Here is a 16,256-nt window from a genome sequence, read left to right as displayed (position 1 = left end):
AAATAAATCCTGCAATGTTTTTACTTAAGGGCTAAATTTGCTTCTTAATTAAAGATGCTTGTGCTGATTCTGTTTTATTTAAAACACAGAGATCCTCCAAAAATTCTTAATAAATCAGTACTTTAAAAAAAATGCACAGAATTAAGATAATTGAAATAAGTGAGGGGAAAGAAATCTAAGCCACTGGAGAGATCCTGAAAGTAAAATAAACCAATCAAACAAAAAAAGCCAAACACCTATGTCCTAGGGTGATGTTAGGAGGCTTGTATCGCCATTTGTGTGTGCTGTGTATGCTGGATATTATGTTCTGTGCCTTCAAGACTGGGTCTGAAGAGGGAAAGATGGAGTTTTGGGAGAGTAAAGTGAAAGTAGGGAATCCTGCAGCTCTGCAGTGTGGTGCCTGGATTCAGTGGTCGGGTGTGAGGATGTGATGAGGGCATGATGGGTATTGCTTGTAATTTTTGGGGGAACAGATGGAAGTTTTATGTGAATAAAATGCATAATGTGTGGTAGTATGTCAACAAAATGGGGATAAGGGGTGGAATGTCCTAGGGTGACGTTAGGATGCTTGTATCCTCATTCATGTGTGCTGTGTATGCTGGATATTATGTTCTGTGCCTTCAAGACTGGCTCTGAAGAGGGAAAGTTTTGTTTTGGCCTCTTATCAGCCACTCCCCCACAGCTGGCGGGACATACAGACAATACAGTACATAGTGCTGCTTTTTTGCTTTTTGCCCTGCTTTTCGCTCTGCTCTTGCTTCTGCTCGCTCTTGCTTTTTGCCTCTTCTCATTAGTTAATTTAGCTAAACAGTCCAATTCCTTCCTGGACTGTTTCTCCTTTCCTGTTTGGATCCTCTTGAACCTGCTCCGGACTGGGACCTGGGAAACACCGAGAGAGTTTGCACCCTGTGGCTGCAGCAGCCATTCCCAGTGCCGGAGGGATCGATAACAGAGCAACCACCCCCAAGAAAGACTTTCTGAATTTGTCATCTTTTTCAGAACGGTGAAAGAGTGGTGTCAAATGGTATTGTTCATTTTTTGTGCTGGGGGTGCTGAGCTTGTTAAATAAAAAGGTTCTTTCCACTTCTCTCCAAGGAATTCTTCCCAAACCGGTTGGGGGGAGGGGCCATGTGGGTTTGGTTTCCGGAGAGGCCCCCCTTTTGGGGATTCTCTCCCAAATTTGCCCTAAACCAGGACAACCCAACAACTTGGTTCCAGCCAGAGGAAACATTTACGACTTCACAGACTTTCACAGAGGCTCAGACTTAGATCAAGAGCAAAGTCAGATTATATACATGCTACTATCTTCAGTATGAGGACAATGGGATGAACCAGAAAGATTTAATCCCATAAACACTCTTATTTTTTGGCATGTTCTCTGTATGTATCCAGTTACATATCCTGACAGGTGAGAGTTTGAGGTTGGTCATATTTATCTCAGCTTCATAAAGCATGCTTTTCTCCATTCTCTAGACAGATTATCAGAGGGAAGAGTCTCAATGTACAAACGTACATTGTTTGAGAAAACAAATAAATAAAACCCAACAAGCCCTCTTCAGCCACCCAAACAGAGCTCCTGTCTCAGTCCCCTGCACTATTAACAGTCCAAGCATCAGAGTCCTAGTTGTTACCTTCAGGTAGGCTAATAGGAAAAAAAAAATAAAACATACACAAAACCAAGGAGCTGATCAATATTCACAACTATCCAAGACACACTATGCAGAAACAGCCTCCCAGGAATACAAGGAGCTTTACAATTTAAAACTGAGCTCAGTTTGTATACAAGATGATCTAGAACCTGTTCATTCTACATTAAGAAGTTTGCCCATCAAAAAGCACAACTTGGAGTGCTCTTTGGTGACATCATCAGACAGCAATTATCACACATAAAGAGAAGCCATCAGGGAAGTAAGTTGTTTTGAACAAGTCAGAAGAAGCCCTGCCTGGTTACAGAACTTACCTCCCTCCTGCTACTTTTAGGCTGAACCCCTGTAATCATCCCTAGAAGTGCAAATACTACCCACAACTATTAATCACTTGACATTTAGGCACAGCAGACCAGCATCATCTGGTTTTCAAGGCAGGATGATTCGAGTCACAACTTAAGTGTTTTTAAAATGTCACCTCCCCTGTTCCTCAGCTCAAGGAAAAAAGGACAAGTATTTGCACAGATTAAATGATCATTCACTGATTCATGCCTGCATGGCAAGTAGTGCTCACTGGGCAGAACTCATCAGGAACAAAGTGTTGGCAGACTGGGAATTGGGATGCTTTGTCACACACAGAAACACAACTGCACATTTATCACCTACACAAAGTAAGAGCAGATACAAATAAAAGCAATATCCAGCAAATAAATAGCAGTGACAATGGACAGCTAAAGAGAACATAGGACAAAAAATGATTCAAAGAAATTGTAGAGATAAACATTCAAACTGAAAGACTATACAGAAAACAACCACTATGTTTTACTGGCACATCTAGTGAAGCACTAGAATTTGCTTTGTGCTTTCAAAAGTACAGTGGATCTTCCAAAGCATTCCCCTTCTACTGGATGGGGGAAAAAAACCCAACCAACTACTAGCACTAGTAGAAACAGGATAAAGAAATCCACACTGCACCAGAAAAGTTATTCTCGGTCTATTAGGGCAGTGGAAAGCAACAACCACACAAGATGCTTCCCCTAGTAGTAGAAGTTAGAGCCCAAAGGAACATGCTGACCCCCGTACTAAACAGATCTCTCCTAGCTTTTCATCCTTATCTTTCACAGCTTGCTGAGACTCTTCATCTTCTTACTGAAACCAACCTTTATAATATTCCTACTTTTAATTTTTTGTTTGTCTTAGCATGAAAAGGGTAAAAAGTCTTATTATTGTGGGGAAAGGGAGCTCTTATGATTTGTATGTTTGGAGAAGAGACTGAAAAGCTGTATTCTCAAAGAAAACAGACCCACTAACATATGATAATCTTACAAAACACCCATCACCTCATCAATATCCCTGTTTCATATCCAGAAATCTAGTATTCTATTTTCAAAACCACAAATGATGTCTATATATTTTACTTTCCAAGAAATGAGGTAAGGAAAACACTTGCATACTTTTGGTTTGGTTTTGGGTTTTTTTAATATAGATTACTGTATCTGGAGGACGTATGTTCATTAAGCAGGAAAAAACTGAAGTCTTAATTGGCAACAAGAGGTAGCACAAAGACAGGTGGATTGCACATTGAATTCAATTTACCAAGGTGGGTTTTCTGTGTTATGAGTTAAACAAACAGATGTCACTTGGAACAAATGACAACAATTTTCTGTTGCGAGCCGTGGCACAGAACAATAAGGTGGCTTGATTAATTTCTTTTAAACTAAATTTTAAAATAATTAAGAATGTCACTGTTGATACACAGAAGCAAGATTATGTTTAGGCTTACCTTCCAAAAACTATGAACTGTTAAAAAAAAAATCCAACCTCTATACTGGAGGTCAAGATGAACAGTATCTTATGCTTAGTGCTGTAGTCTACATTTATAAGAGCATGAAAATGGACCTAGTGATGACTGAAAGCATTATTACTGGTTTTAAAATTTCAGATTAAAATTCGTTAAAACACACTAAATCCATAGACTATACTTGTATTGTTCTTCCCACAAACAATGAAATTAAAGAAGAAAGATAACAGATTGGATTTCAGCAGCTAGAAATTTTAGCCAGTAATATTCAATATGAAAAGAACAGAAATTAACCTTAACAACTGCTAAATGACTGGGTTTTTTTCCCAAAATTAACAGGAAGCAGAAAGCTTTCTGAAAAACAGAACCACTCAGAGTAGCTCAGTCATTCTCTAGTGGCTATCCGTACACCACTGCACTTTAGTGAGTGGCACAGGCATGGAAAGGGGGACAAAAAAGAATGGGGAATAGGGTATTCACAATACTATATGCTGATTAACAGCAGGAATAGGTCTGGACAAAATGTTGTGGTATGAAAGGAAATGTTCATCTGTCAAGCAGTAATATCAATGTTAACACATTCTTTAGTGTTTTGCTTCCTATGCCAAACTTCCAGGGCACTTGACACCTTCCGTGTCCCTGTGAATAGAAGGGCTAAGCGCAGATGGCATGAAGTGAAAAAAATGCAAAGAACAAAGGCAGGAGGGATAAGTAGGGAAGTTTTCTTGACTGCACTCTGAACTGTGTTGTGGCACACAAGCTCTTCTGCCACTGTGATCTCATTGTGACAGCTCAGCCTGAAACACAGCTCCCAACTTCATACACCTACAACAAGAAGCAGGTATAGCATAAGAAAAATCCAGCAACCAAATCACAGTCATGTAATGCATGATAAATCTTTTAACAGTTGACACCTTTTTCATGTAGTTTGGTATTAAGCTAAATTATGTTAACAGCTAGATAATAAAACACCAACTTGAAAACCAAAAATTAATGCTAGCACATTGACTTTTTTCCACTAAAAAACTTCCAGCAAACTCAAAGCAAAAGAATATCCTGGACAGAACTGCCTACAGTTGCAATGTAGCATGCATATGTTCTCTATGGGTCTAGTCAAGCAACATTAAAGCTCTAATAGTGTTTTAAGAGGAGTAAGATTCATGACCCAGAAGCCCTAAACAACAAATCACAACCTCTGTTTTAACAAGTCCTGTTCCTTCTGTCCTGTGTTTAGTTGTGAACAGCAGAATATCTGTCAGCATGGCTTGTACACACAAAGAAAACTACAATGATACAACCCATTCTTATTACCAAGACAGAAGCTCCAGAATGGCAGTATTGTTAAAAAGGCAGGCCAATAAAATTCTGCTTATTGTCTGAATAGAAATACTAAAGAGGAATGTTGCAAAAACTTTCTGAGAGGGATGCTGAAGAGTGCTTTTAAACTGCTGGACAAAGGGATGAAATTGAGAACCTTGAGAAACCTGATCTACAGCTGGAGCCAATGCTCATTTGTCTCGATATTCCTGTTTCTGCTCAAATAACAAATACTCTGATGTGAAACACAGCAAAAGAAAAACTTCCCACATAAATTGTATGTCTCACATAAATTAAGTTCTATGTCAGTGAAGCAAACAGTAAAGGCACATTATCTTTATCCCTGCATTTCCCTGCAGACTGAAAAAGCTGCTGACTTCCAATCTTAGGCTTCACACCAAGGTGACAGAGATCCCCATTCTGTTTCCTTTTCATCAAAACAGACAGAAGATCTCTTTATAACTTGCAGGAGACATAGCCTCCTCAGAAGCTGAACCTTGGCACAGCTCCAGCAGAAGACAACTGCTGCGCACCATCTAATACTTATTTTCATCCTTAGTGATACTTCTTGTGGTGTGGAATGAGAAGCTAACATGCAGGATGAAATGCTACTCACATTTCCAAAACCTTGAACCTTGTTACTTTATTGCAATTTGCTCATTTTGAAATCTGTTCTCACTACTGAAATACTACATAATTATTGCACCAGTAAAGAAATGAGAATGGGTAATATTTCAGCTTCATACATGCACTAAAAGCATAACATCCTTTGTCAGAATGTCTTGCAGTGGTGTACATTACAGATGTGTCTAGGAACCTGTGTGCATACATATAGGTACAAAAAACTCTGGAAAATGTTTCAACATCAACTACACATCTCACTCTTCTAACTAAATGTATTTTTTTAAAAATAGTTCAATTACAATGACAGTGTCATAAAAAAACAGCTCTGAACTGCAGCCTCACTTATGCCTTCAGTACACCAGGCCTTCTATAACAGCCTGGAAAGCTTCAGAATTGATGATTTCAGCCATGCCCCATTTGACACAAACTTTGCAGAACCAGCATAGTGCCAATAAACTTCTACAGCAAAAGCTATGGCACTCACTTCATCTAAAATATAGGCTGTAGAATGTCCAAAACACAGCAACTTCCACCTGATTCTGCGGCTGCAAGCTGAAGACTTCCTTACATACACTGCCAATACAAACTCTCCCATGGGATTTCCAGGAAAAGTTCCACAAGATTTTAAGACAAGGAATAAAATAATGGAGGGTGTGGGAATGATGACACAGAAATGAAAACACCATGTCTGAGTACAGTGACCCCCAAAACCTCTGTTCATATTCCAGTCACTTGCAGAAAACCCTGATGGCAAAGACAGGTTTGCAATGCTTTCCTTTTAGAGCCTCACCTGCTGGTAAGACTATATCCTCTATATATGATTATAAATGGAGGAAGGTATATTGATACATCACACTTGCACACTCTTGACTTCAACATGACACTTACAACGACCCTTCCCTTCTGTCAAATTCTACATGACACATGCAGAACAATGACATGCTTGAAATGTTTTTGATATGCCATTTTAGCTACTGGCTACCTGCTACCAGGAATCACTTGATTTGTCTCTAGAAAAGCTGACTGCCTGGGAACGCACATAAGACCTGAAAAGCTATCCAACTGCTCCAGGTTCTATACAAAACTAAGAAGGCAATGTGGTTCAAGGAGAAATTACTTCACAGCACATATATGGCTATAGAACATACATCCTGGGTTGGTATGGACACAACAAAGACACGTACTTGTCTTGGAAGGAAAAAAAATAATTCTCTTCCCCCACATTTTGCTTTTAATCAGTCTCCCCACAAACACAGGAAGCCCAGGTTGTGGGGACTTCAGCTGAAGAGCTTCCCATGCTGCTGAACACTGAAAGAAGGAAGTAGGTTTTGACACTACCACAATCAAACCACTGAAAAACTGATTTTGGCCACAGAATGTTTCACTTCTTCATGCTGCACAATTCTTAGCATAAGCCTTATAAAGTAAAAGCTGTATTGAATATTCAACTTTGATTTCCCAGTCAAAATGTTTTTACTTCTTTAAAGGAATTTTGGCAATTGATTTCCATTAGTTTCTGCTTGTAAACAGCATTTTGCTTTATTTTACAGCCAACTTACTCAAAAGAATGGTTGAAATAAATGTATTCTCTGCTCATCTAACTACAGATCAATGCTATGAAAAACCAAATCCTTCAGAAAAGAAGAATAACATACAGGAATTACAAAAAAAGAAACATTACTCCAAATTTTTCACAACCTTTAACTATTTCCTTTGCAAAACCAAGCAGAAAGCCAGAGGAATACTAACAAAGAGCCCATAAAGATACTCAACACCAATGCAACCACTCAACTTTGCCATACCTTTCAGTGAAGCTTTACAGTAATGCATTTCTGCTTCTCCTCTCTTCCAACTCATCTTCCTTCTCAACTCCAAAGATGACAGTTTGATTGTACAGACAGTATCTCATATATGCTGCTCCCAAATCCTCCCAACCCGGCTAAGCTTTGTCATTATCACGTTGTTATTGTCCTCCTCATCAAGTCCGTGTTCCACAAACAGGTCTCTGATTAAAGACAGACAAGTTTGCTTAATAACCATAGTCATTATCACCTGGTTTCAGGTGCTGCCTGCATAACACTTCATTTTCCTTATTTCCACTGTGTTATAGCTATAATTGTATTTGTTGCCCTCTTCAGCATTGCTTTTGGGATGAATGAGATCAGCAAGCAAGCTCATAACATGAAATAAGCCTTAAGCTTAAGTTAATGCAAGCTGGAAAACAAAAAGTTGGAATAAGAAACTATGAAAAAGAGCACACAGGAAGCATTATTACAAGCAAGCATATTACTTTTGCCAAGCACTGTATATGTACCAACATATATTCTATGACTATGATCAAACAATGAGCTCAGTCCCTATGATTTAAAAATATAAGTTAATGCTGTGGTGTGGGGGGCCTAAAGAAATTATAGCTCTATATGCTCAACAACCAAGAATTACTGGAACACAGCTAGTCAAGCTGCAGAATGAATTTATATTAAAGTGACAAGAAGCTATAAAATCAGCACTAACAATCCTCAGAGCAGTATCTGAATAAATGAAACACAAGTTGATGTCTTGCATGCCAACCAGCTTAGATACAGGTTCAAAATACTTCATGCGCATCCCGGCGTGGCAATATTCTTTTAAAGCAACATCTCTGTAACCACACAGATTTCTGGTTTTCCAAATACTTGGAATCATGGGGCAGTGTGCATGTATCAACATTTTCCTGTTTAAAATTTTATTCTTGAAAACAGAACATTTATCAACATAGGTCTGCAGAAGACATTCCAGCTTTAGTTTTAACTATTAATGTGTAGAAGCCTTTGTCCAAGAGTGGCTGAAGAGAAGCAGTAAGGAGAAAAAAAAAAACAAAAAGCAACAACAACAAAAAAAAAACCACAAAAAACAAACACTAAACCTTCCAAGGAAACAAATAAAAAAACCTCACCCCACTAACTAACCAAAGAGACCACGCCTAGTAAGCTTTTACAAGAAACTCCACTGGTATAAACTAAAGCAGAAGCAGATTTCCTGCAATAACACGAACTGAGAAGTCTGCTAACTCACCCAGAAACTACTGCCATATTTCAGGCACTACAAGCCGTGCACAGAGCACGGAGCAGACGCCTTCCCAGACAGAACCCAACAGACCACCCCGCAAATACTGCCCGGACTTTGTGCCGGTGGCGGCAGGGCACGGCGGAGCGCCGGCCCAGCGCCGCGCAGGCAGGCGCGGCTCGGCGGTCCCTGCGCAGCGCCACGGCCCGGGCACAACAAAGGGCTCTTGTTCCACGGCTGCAGCAGGCGGCAGCTGAACCAGTTGGCCCAGTACCCTGCCGTGGTCTGTGGGACATCAAAGGCTGGCTGTGACCTACGCAGACAATTAGGATGTGTGGGTGTAGAGTTACAGAGTTCCAAGAGGTCACTCACGGATGAATTTTAGCGCTGCAGTACAACCCCTTTATAAAGCAGTATTACTGGCTTTGCGCAACCAGCCTTCGGGCTGACCCCAGATCTAGGCAAGTGACTGCAACACTGCTTTATTTTTTTTCTGTATAAAGTTTACTGCAAAATTAAAGTGCAAATCCTGAGATGAGCTAAGTAACTTAAACATATGTGTAATAATTTTAGTTTGTAAAGACACTGTGTTACCTTTTCTAAAAGAACCATGTAACCAAGTTAGGAGGGAACTGAGACGGGAACTGAGGAGGGAAGGAGGCAACAGCTGCAGAGTAATTAGCAAGGACAACAATCACACCCTATTGCCAGACACTGAGGCACAGCAATAAGGTACAACACGCCAGCACAAACTAAGGCTTGTCAGTTCTGTACATATGGTACAAACAAACTCAAGAGATACTTCCTTACACAGATACCCAGCTGTGCTCTGTCCTCTTTTGAGGACACCACCAGCATTAAGACCATCTATCCCATCACACTGGACTGCACTTCTCACCGGCTCAACCCCAAGGTGCTGTCACAGGACTATTTCTCCTCTCAGTTCTGCTGCTCACCAAGACACAATTCTCCTCATTTAACCACCAGTTCCAAATGTGCATGCCAAACTAATAAAGACAGACATGAACTAAGAAATATTGGGCCAAGTTCACAACACGTCTATACCATGCCAGTCATTTTATAATGAAACGTCACATTAAGATGAACAGTTCCTAGATGATGCAGTAATAAAAATATCAGAAGAGATTTTTTCCTTCTTCACTCTTAGTATGGCTCCAGCAGTACAGCTAAAAAAGATGACTTGCTAATCAGAGATGAGTTTGAGTCAGGTACTCTGAACAGTTACACAGCCTTGTGGCAGACCTTCATGCAATCCTGTACTTGGGGATTCACAGTGCCAACAATTGGTATACAAATCTGCATATTTTCGTATTTTCAAAATACATTATGTCTGGGGTAAAAAGCAGCTTAATTTTCCCAATTTTTAAAGAATCTTAAAAGTTATTATCCCATGATTCAGATGCTTAACAAAAGTTTTAAATAAAAACACTGAAATCCTGAGGTTTAAAAAAATATCTTCAGGCTTTTGCTTCAGTCCAACATCTCCTTTCCTATTTAAGATGACATCCAACAGCAGCAAGGAATCACCAAGTGAGGGCATTTAACTTCCAAATGCTGCCAAACTGGAACACAACTGACACTATGAGAAAGCAAATTTTGTTTGCAAATTATCATATCAGGAAGTCAGGCACTGGTTTAACAACATTAGGGTCATACTTAATCATCTTAACTCATGCAAGCAGCAATATCTGACTACAACCCAAGAGACAAAGCGTTCTCTTGCTAAAGAGGAGCATATGCTTATGCACCTCGTTAAACTGAACTGAAATTTTCAAGGGAGGCTGTTTAAGGAAGGTCTTTAGGACTTCCTCCTTTTTTTTAAGACCTAAGAGGTTAGCTTATAGAAACTCACTTCAGCTGGAAAAAAATCTCTAGGGACCAAACCACTTTTTACAAGTTGAAAAAAAAGAAGCAAACAAAACAAACAAAAATATCCAACAACAAAGTTACATTGTAGCACTTGACATGAAATTAATCAAAATGAAACACGAGTTTGTATTTTCCTCCTTTTTCTCTTCTTATACAACTCATTGAAACAGAATTTTCTGTTTTCACCAAACTGCATCCTGAGAATGTTGTAATTGTTAATTCCAGCACATTTAATTAAATATTTCCAAACCACAACTTTTAGGACAAGATCTATTTCAGTCAGGACACCATCAGAACATAAGACTTATATGTAACAACCTTACCAAGGATAGCTCAATCTCTGTATGGTAGTTCAAGAACTGAACCATATATTTCTGAAAAACAGTCCATTTTATAGAATAAAAAATTGATTAATTACACTAATTAGAATATTATACACCCAAGTCAAAGGGATTTAGTATGTTCGTGTCAAAGCTGTGTTCAACAGCAGTAAATCTCACAACATAGAGCAGCATTATTTTTCATAGCATTCAATAACCTTTGAAATGCTACTGTGATCACAAAAGTAATTTCTACTGCTTTTTCCTTTAATTAAAAAGCCAAAGAGCAATAAGCAAGATGACAGAAGCCAAGAGTAAGATGAAGAGAGAAATAAACCAGATGGCATGGGAATATTTATATATACTTAAGTTATTCACAAATTATGAAAAAAGAAATATCAAAATCTTTTCATTTGCCCTACAATCAGTGTTTTTTTCTAAAAGAGTTTTTAGATATTTTTATGTAAAGAGGATTGTGAATTCTAATTAAGATATAGCTTTGAGCCAGGATCCTCCATCATACAATTAACCTTAAATCCAGCCTCTAGCCAAGCAGGGTACAGATGGAGATAGACAGATGTAATTACAAAGTCCATCAGCAGTAAGCCACTGGGAGAGGTTGAAGGCTTTCCTGTATTTCCACTTTGTATTTGGTAAGCTATTTTTATCAAAATATGCCAGGAAGACACAGCTACTGTGATATACTCAAGCGCTTTCATATTAGCTTGGGCTTGCATCGTATACTTTAAGGCACTAATTTTGAAAAAAATTACAGCTGCACTCTCATTTCTGCAGGCTGCACGTCTCACAAAGCACTGGAGTAGGTATTGCATTCCCAGCTTCATTTCTGTCCTTCAGGATCAACTCCCTTCTCTCTCTCCAATTGTAAAACTCTATTTTACCACTGTTCTGAACCTGTAAAGTGAGATTAATTGTAGAAAAAACATGATTTTGAACCTAAATTCTAAAAGAAAACAAAAAAAAAAAAAAATTGAAGTTGTACCTTGGCACATCATTTCTGTTTTTGTAAGACATGTTCTGCTCTGCCATGGTGTTTGCATGCACATCTTAGTTTCCTCCAGATGAGGGAAACCTCTCCACAAGTCTTCAACTCCTCAATGTCACTAAACCCATGCATTCATGAAAATTCACAACTTATCAATTTTGAGATAAGAGTCAGCAATATCATCATCCATCTAACAATCATCTAAGAATCAACTTTTCACAAGCATTCTGTAATCCTACATCTAAACATGGTATAGCAAGTAGAACTCAACTATCATTCTATAGTTTCTTATAGCAAGAGTATTGAAGAGGAATATCCACTAGCAAGGCATAAGACACATAGTTTGGCATTTTCCACTAACCACCAACCTACAAACAGATTCTGCTTAGTGTCTGAAAACAGTACTAAGATTGCACATTTTAAATGTTACTAAGTTTCTATTTAAGATGTGCAAGCAGCATTTAAGCATAGCAAAAAAAGAATACTTTATCTTCACATAATGCAGAGAATTCACATCCCACCATAATACATGAACCATTTGCTTATCTGAAAGCAGCAGCAAAGATTAAATTTGCCCTAACCATTTTACCAGAGTTATCCTATCCAAGCTGGGGAAAACAGCTACACCTCCCATACACTGCAAAGGGCTTTCTTTAGGAGTTTTACACAGTAATTGGGAAAGGAATCACAAAATAGATGGATGTAATGGTAAAACGATCAGACTCAAACTCTTAACTCTAGGGTCATAAAGTGACAAATTTAAGAACAGAAAAATTAAGGGCATTCATGCACATTTTCAGTTATGGATCACTGAGTATCTGACCATGCCAAAGACCTGGACAACAAATATCCTGACCTTTATGTTCAAAATGATATGCCAAAACCAGATGAACTTCACTAGAGTGGTAACTATAACCATAGCGGTGAGTAAAAAGCTGTTTTAAACATTTATTATGTGTGGCAAGGAACTCTTTGTGCAAACTCTAGTGACGACAATCTCAGCTATTTTAACTGACTTCGTGACAAAGCATCCAGGAAAAGCTCACAGCCACCACGGCAGAGGAAGTTCAACAAGTTTGCTCTCACTTCTCTCAGCCACCTTCTCCACATCTCAGCCCTGAATCCCTAGAAAGATCATCATCACTCCACCCATGCCACAAAGCTGAGAGACCCCAAGCCCAGACTGGCTGGTGTGCTCTCCTCTAAGCCCAAGCACACAGAACACCTGATTTGCAAAGCAAGCTGAAAAAATCCCACCCCAGCCTGAGCCCACCAAAGGTCACTTAGGTCTGCCAACAAACTCAGGGCTTAAGCAAGCCCTGAACATAAAATTTCTCACTGGATATTTTTCCCCCTTAGAGAACTCCACCTGATTTTTACCATTAAAGCAGTCCTTGTGATCAGTTGCCTCCTGCTTCATTAACAATGCATTATTCACATCCTGCTCTGAATACACATCCTTTCTCTCTTTTTACACAGCAGAGAAGTCCTTCAGAGACGATCATTCCATGACCAACATTCTCACACTTACCTCCACGATGCTCCTTCTTTACTTCTGCACTAGGAAACTAATGCAGATCAATTACCATAAGTAATGCTGGATGTTCAGCTTAGACATCCAGGAAATGGCTGAAAAAAAACCATCAGAAGGCAGCTGGCAAAGAAAGCTTCTCTCTGAAGTGCCATTTTTAAAGAGCATTACTTGAAGCTGAAATTGTTTTTTATAATGAGATGAAATTAACATTTTTAATTTAAGCATTAGCAGGTTCACTCTTAATGAACACAACCCTAGACCTGTTGGGAATACACAGAATGGCATCATTTCGCCATGATGCTACTTCCAGACAAAAATGCAGATAGACACTGTATCTTGTTATGTGTACAGAATGAAACTAAGACTCCATGTTACTTTATTTAAATCCTAAACTTGATCTTAAAAAAAATTACAGGGAGAACTATATATATTTCATTGTTTTCATTATGATAACTAGTCTATGCTTACTGAAAACTGGCCTTTGTGTAGTTCCTGTTTAGAAAGAAGTCTGTAAATTTCTCAAGGCTGATATAAAATTAGGACAAAAAAGCACCACAAAGTATTTTCTTTGAAGTGTTTTAAAAAAGAAGGAAAACACCCCTGTAAATTCAGCAAGACCTGTGATAGGCATAAACACTTTGGCAAACCCAAATTTTATATTCAGAATGCTGCCGATATACATATTTAAGATGCACTTATTAAAACACCCACACAACACGAAAAAACTGTTGGAGCAGAAAGACTAACTTCCATAATTCACTTCTGTACTCTAATAAGAGAACTCAAGAGAAATTTTATTTCTCCAAGGACTTTCAAAAAACCTTTCAGGAAATGCCTAGCCCCTGGCGTACCCTGCAATCCAATCATCAGACACAGACAATTAATTTCCCCTTTCCAACATGCCACACCATGTATTAGCTTTATTTATAAATGTTCAGAACAACTTAGTTAACCAAAATAAGTTTGTAACATGAACATCAGAAACTTGTGTTTTATGTAATTTTAACTTTTGAGTCTCACTGAAGAAGCTGTTCTTAACATAAGGATCTCTCTTAAGGTCATACAGAGTAATTTGTCCTATTAGGCTCTTTCTTATATGTTTATCTTCCACAAAGCATATAGGTAACAGAGAAAAGAGGTCCTCTACCACAACCATCAAGAACAGACACTGAGTACTCAGTGGGAAAGCCGAGAAGCCTATCTTCACAACACACCACATGTGAACTGAAAAACACATGGGGACAGCAGAAAATGGAGAACAGAGATTAGCCAGCCAAATGAGATTCCACTCCAAAAGCTAACAATGTTCTGTTGAAATCAAGCAAATGAAGCACACTTCTGGTTATTTTCTGAAACACATCACATAAATTGCAGATACTATCTACATTAGGCACTACTTAGAATCAAATGAAGGCCAAGGCTTCGTGATCTAATCTCTAAGGTAAGAAATCCTACAGCCTCAGTGATCCAAATTCACCTCCTCTTACTGTGATAAGACCAGGGAATTCTTCTGAACATTTATTACCTCTCAAAAACTATTATTTCACCACAATGTGCAATAAAAGGGTTTTAGCTATGGCTGTGCATTTGTGTCTTGCACGGTAACAAAAATGTACGCAACCATACTTTAGCAAAGCCTTAATTTAGGGGTGCGCTGCAGGAACAAGTAAAAATATTTTGATAGGATTTTTAAAGACTAATTTCCCCCTATCTACTTTCAATACATATATTTTTTTTAAAGCATTTCTCATTAAAAAACGAAGCATGTATTCAAAATTTCCACACACAAAAGTACACATACAATGCAATTGATGAGATGAATGCATAGAACTTGTTATGGGGATTTCCTCAATCAGCTACTACAAACCTCAGAAAGGATCTGGCTCATGTGCCCACAAGAAAGCTAAACAGATACAGGGCAAAACAAATCAACTCCACACTGTATTGTTGCAATGCAGAGTTGCAGAAGAAGAAAAAGAACTTTTCAGAGTAGCAGCCTGAAATTCCTTTCAAGAGAGCAAAGCGCAACAAAGTGTTCATTACTGCAGCCAAGCAAAAGCCACTGCAATCCTTCCAGCTCCACCATTCTGCCTTTACCTTCTGCTTATCACTGGTGTAGAGGAAATCATGGGCCCCAAAAGACGAGCTCAGAATCAAAACCACATTAACAACCTGGCATTTTGCAGCACTGAAGAAATTTGCTATAGTTGGCTCTAAAATTAAATTGAGATTTGACATTCTAGACAGTATAATGAGGTACTCCCCAACAAATTAAATTTTATGCAAGTCATGTATGCACAGCATATCACTGAAGATCAACTCAGCCAGGGGGAGAAAAACAGCTCAGCATTTACACTGTGTTTCCTTCCAGTCCAGCACACACTACACACAGGTTTCAGCCAAATATTGTTGTACAGAACAGGACTGCCACCAGCCTTGACAGACAAGTTTTTCTTGTATGTTTTTACTGATTTTCATATTAGTATCCATGCTCCTGACATCCTACCAAGTCCTAAAATTCCGAGGCAGAAAGTATTTCTGACCTTAGGATCTGAAACTACTACTCTGTGTTATCAAGGAACATTCTTTTCAGCCAAAACACTGCTCTGACACTTGTAGCAGTGCAGCCCCTGAAATACTCCTGATTACCTCAAAGGTGCCAGGAAAAAAGGAAAGGTTCATGAACCAGGATAACAAATTATTATATCTGAAATAGAGTATACCTAAAGTGCTGGCCTACACATTTTCAAGGGCAGCAGTTTAGAAAAAGATCTCACTACATGCCTCTCCAAGTTCATGTCTGCAGTCTATACCTAAGTCAGCCTTTAGTTATTCAAAGAGAGGGAGGCAGGGTTAAAGCCTCGAGGTAAACTAATCAGACCCTTAACCAAAAGTAGTCAATGCATCTTACAGAAAGTGTCCTTTCCCAATAAGCCCTAAAGGTAACCAGAAGCCTCAAAACTTTAAATTTCCCCATCAAAAAAAAGCAAGGATTGCTTGTACACAGCAAAGGAAAGCTGTGGCAGCATTTCTAAATAGGGAGGCAAAAATAGGAGCCTGAGCATCCTAAGGC

At 38.8% G+C, this 16,256-nt stretch overlaps 1 protein-coding gene across 4 annotated transcripts in view; it reads right to left on the bottom strand.

Moving 5' to 3' along the window:
• Positions 1 to 16,256, bottom strand: part of DLG5 (discs large MAGUK scaffold protein 5) — a 98,295-nt gene that overhangs the window by 72,405 nt on the left and 9,634 nt on the right. Inside the window, exons 1-2 of one of the 4 annotated variants that reach the window (XM_059851292.1) lie at positions 8,443 to 8,584; positions 7,191 to 7,393 (exon numbers count right to left, since the gene is read on the bottom strand). The exons of the other annotated variants lie outside the window; for them this stretch is intronic. Coding sequence (XP_059707275.1) covers positions 7,191 to 7,245 — 55 coding nt within the window. The 5' untranslated portion in view covers positions 7,246 to 7,393; positions 8,443 to 8,584. Of the gene's footprint in view, positions 1 to 7,190; positions 7,394 to 8,442; positions 8,585 to 16,256 lie in introns of those variants that run through there. 4 annotated transcript variants of the gene reach the window in all.

The sequence above is a fragment of the Haemorhous mexicanus genome, chromosome 7 (assembly GCF_027477595.1).
Source record: "Haemorhous mexicanus isolate bHaeMex1 chromosome 7, bHaeMex1.pri, whole genome shotgun sequence".
NCBI classification, from domain to species: Eukaryota; Metazoa; Chordata; class Aves; order Passeriformes; family Fringillidae; genus Haemorhous; species Haemorhous mexicanus.
Note: the sequence above shows the minus strand (reverse complement) of the source record. Positions and strands in the feature narration are given on the sequence as shown.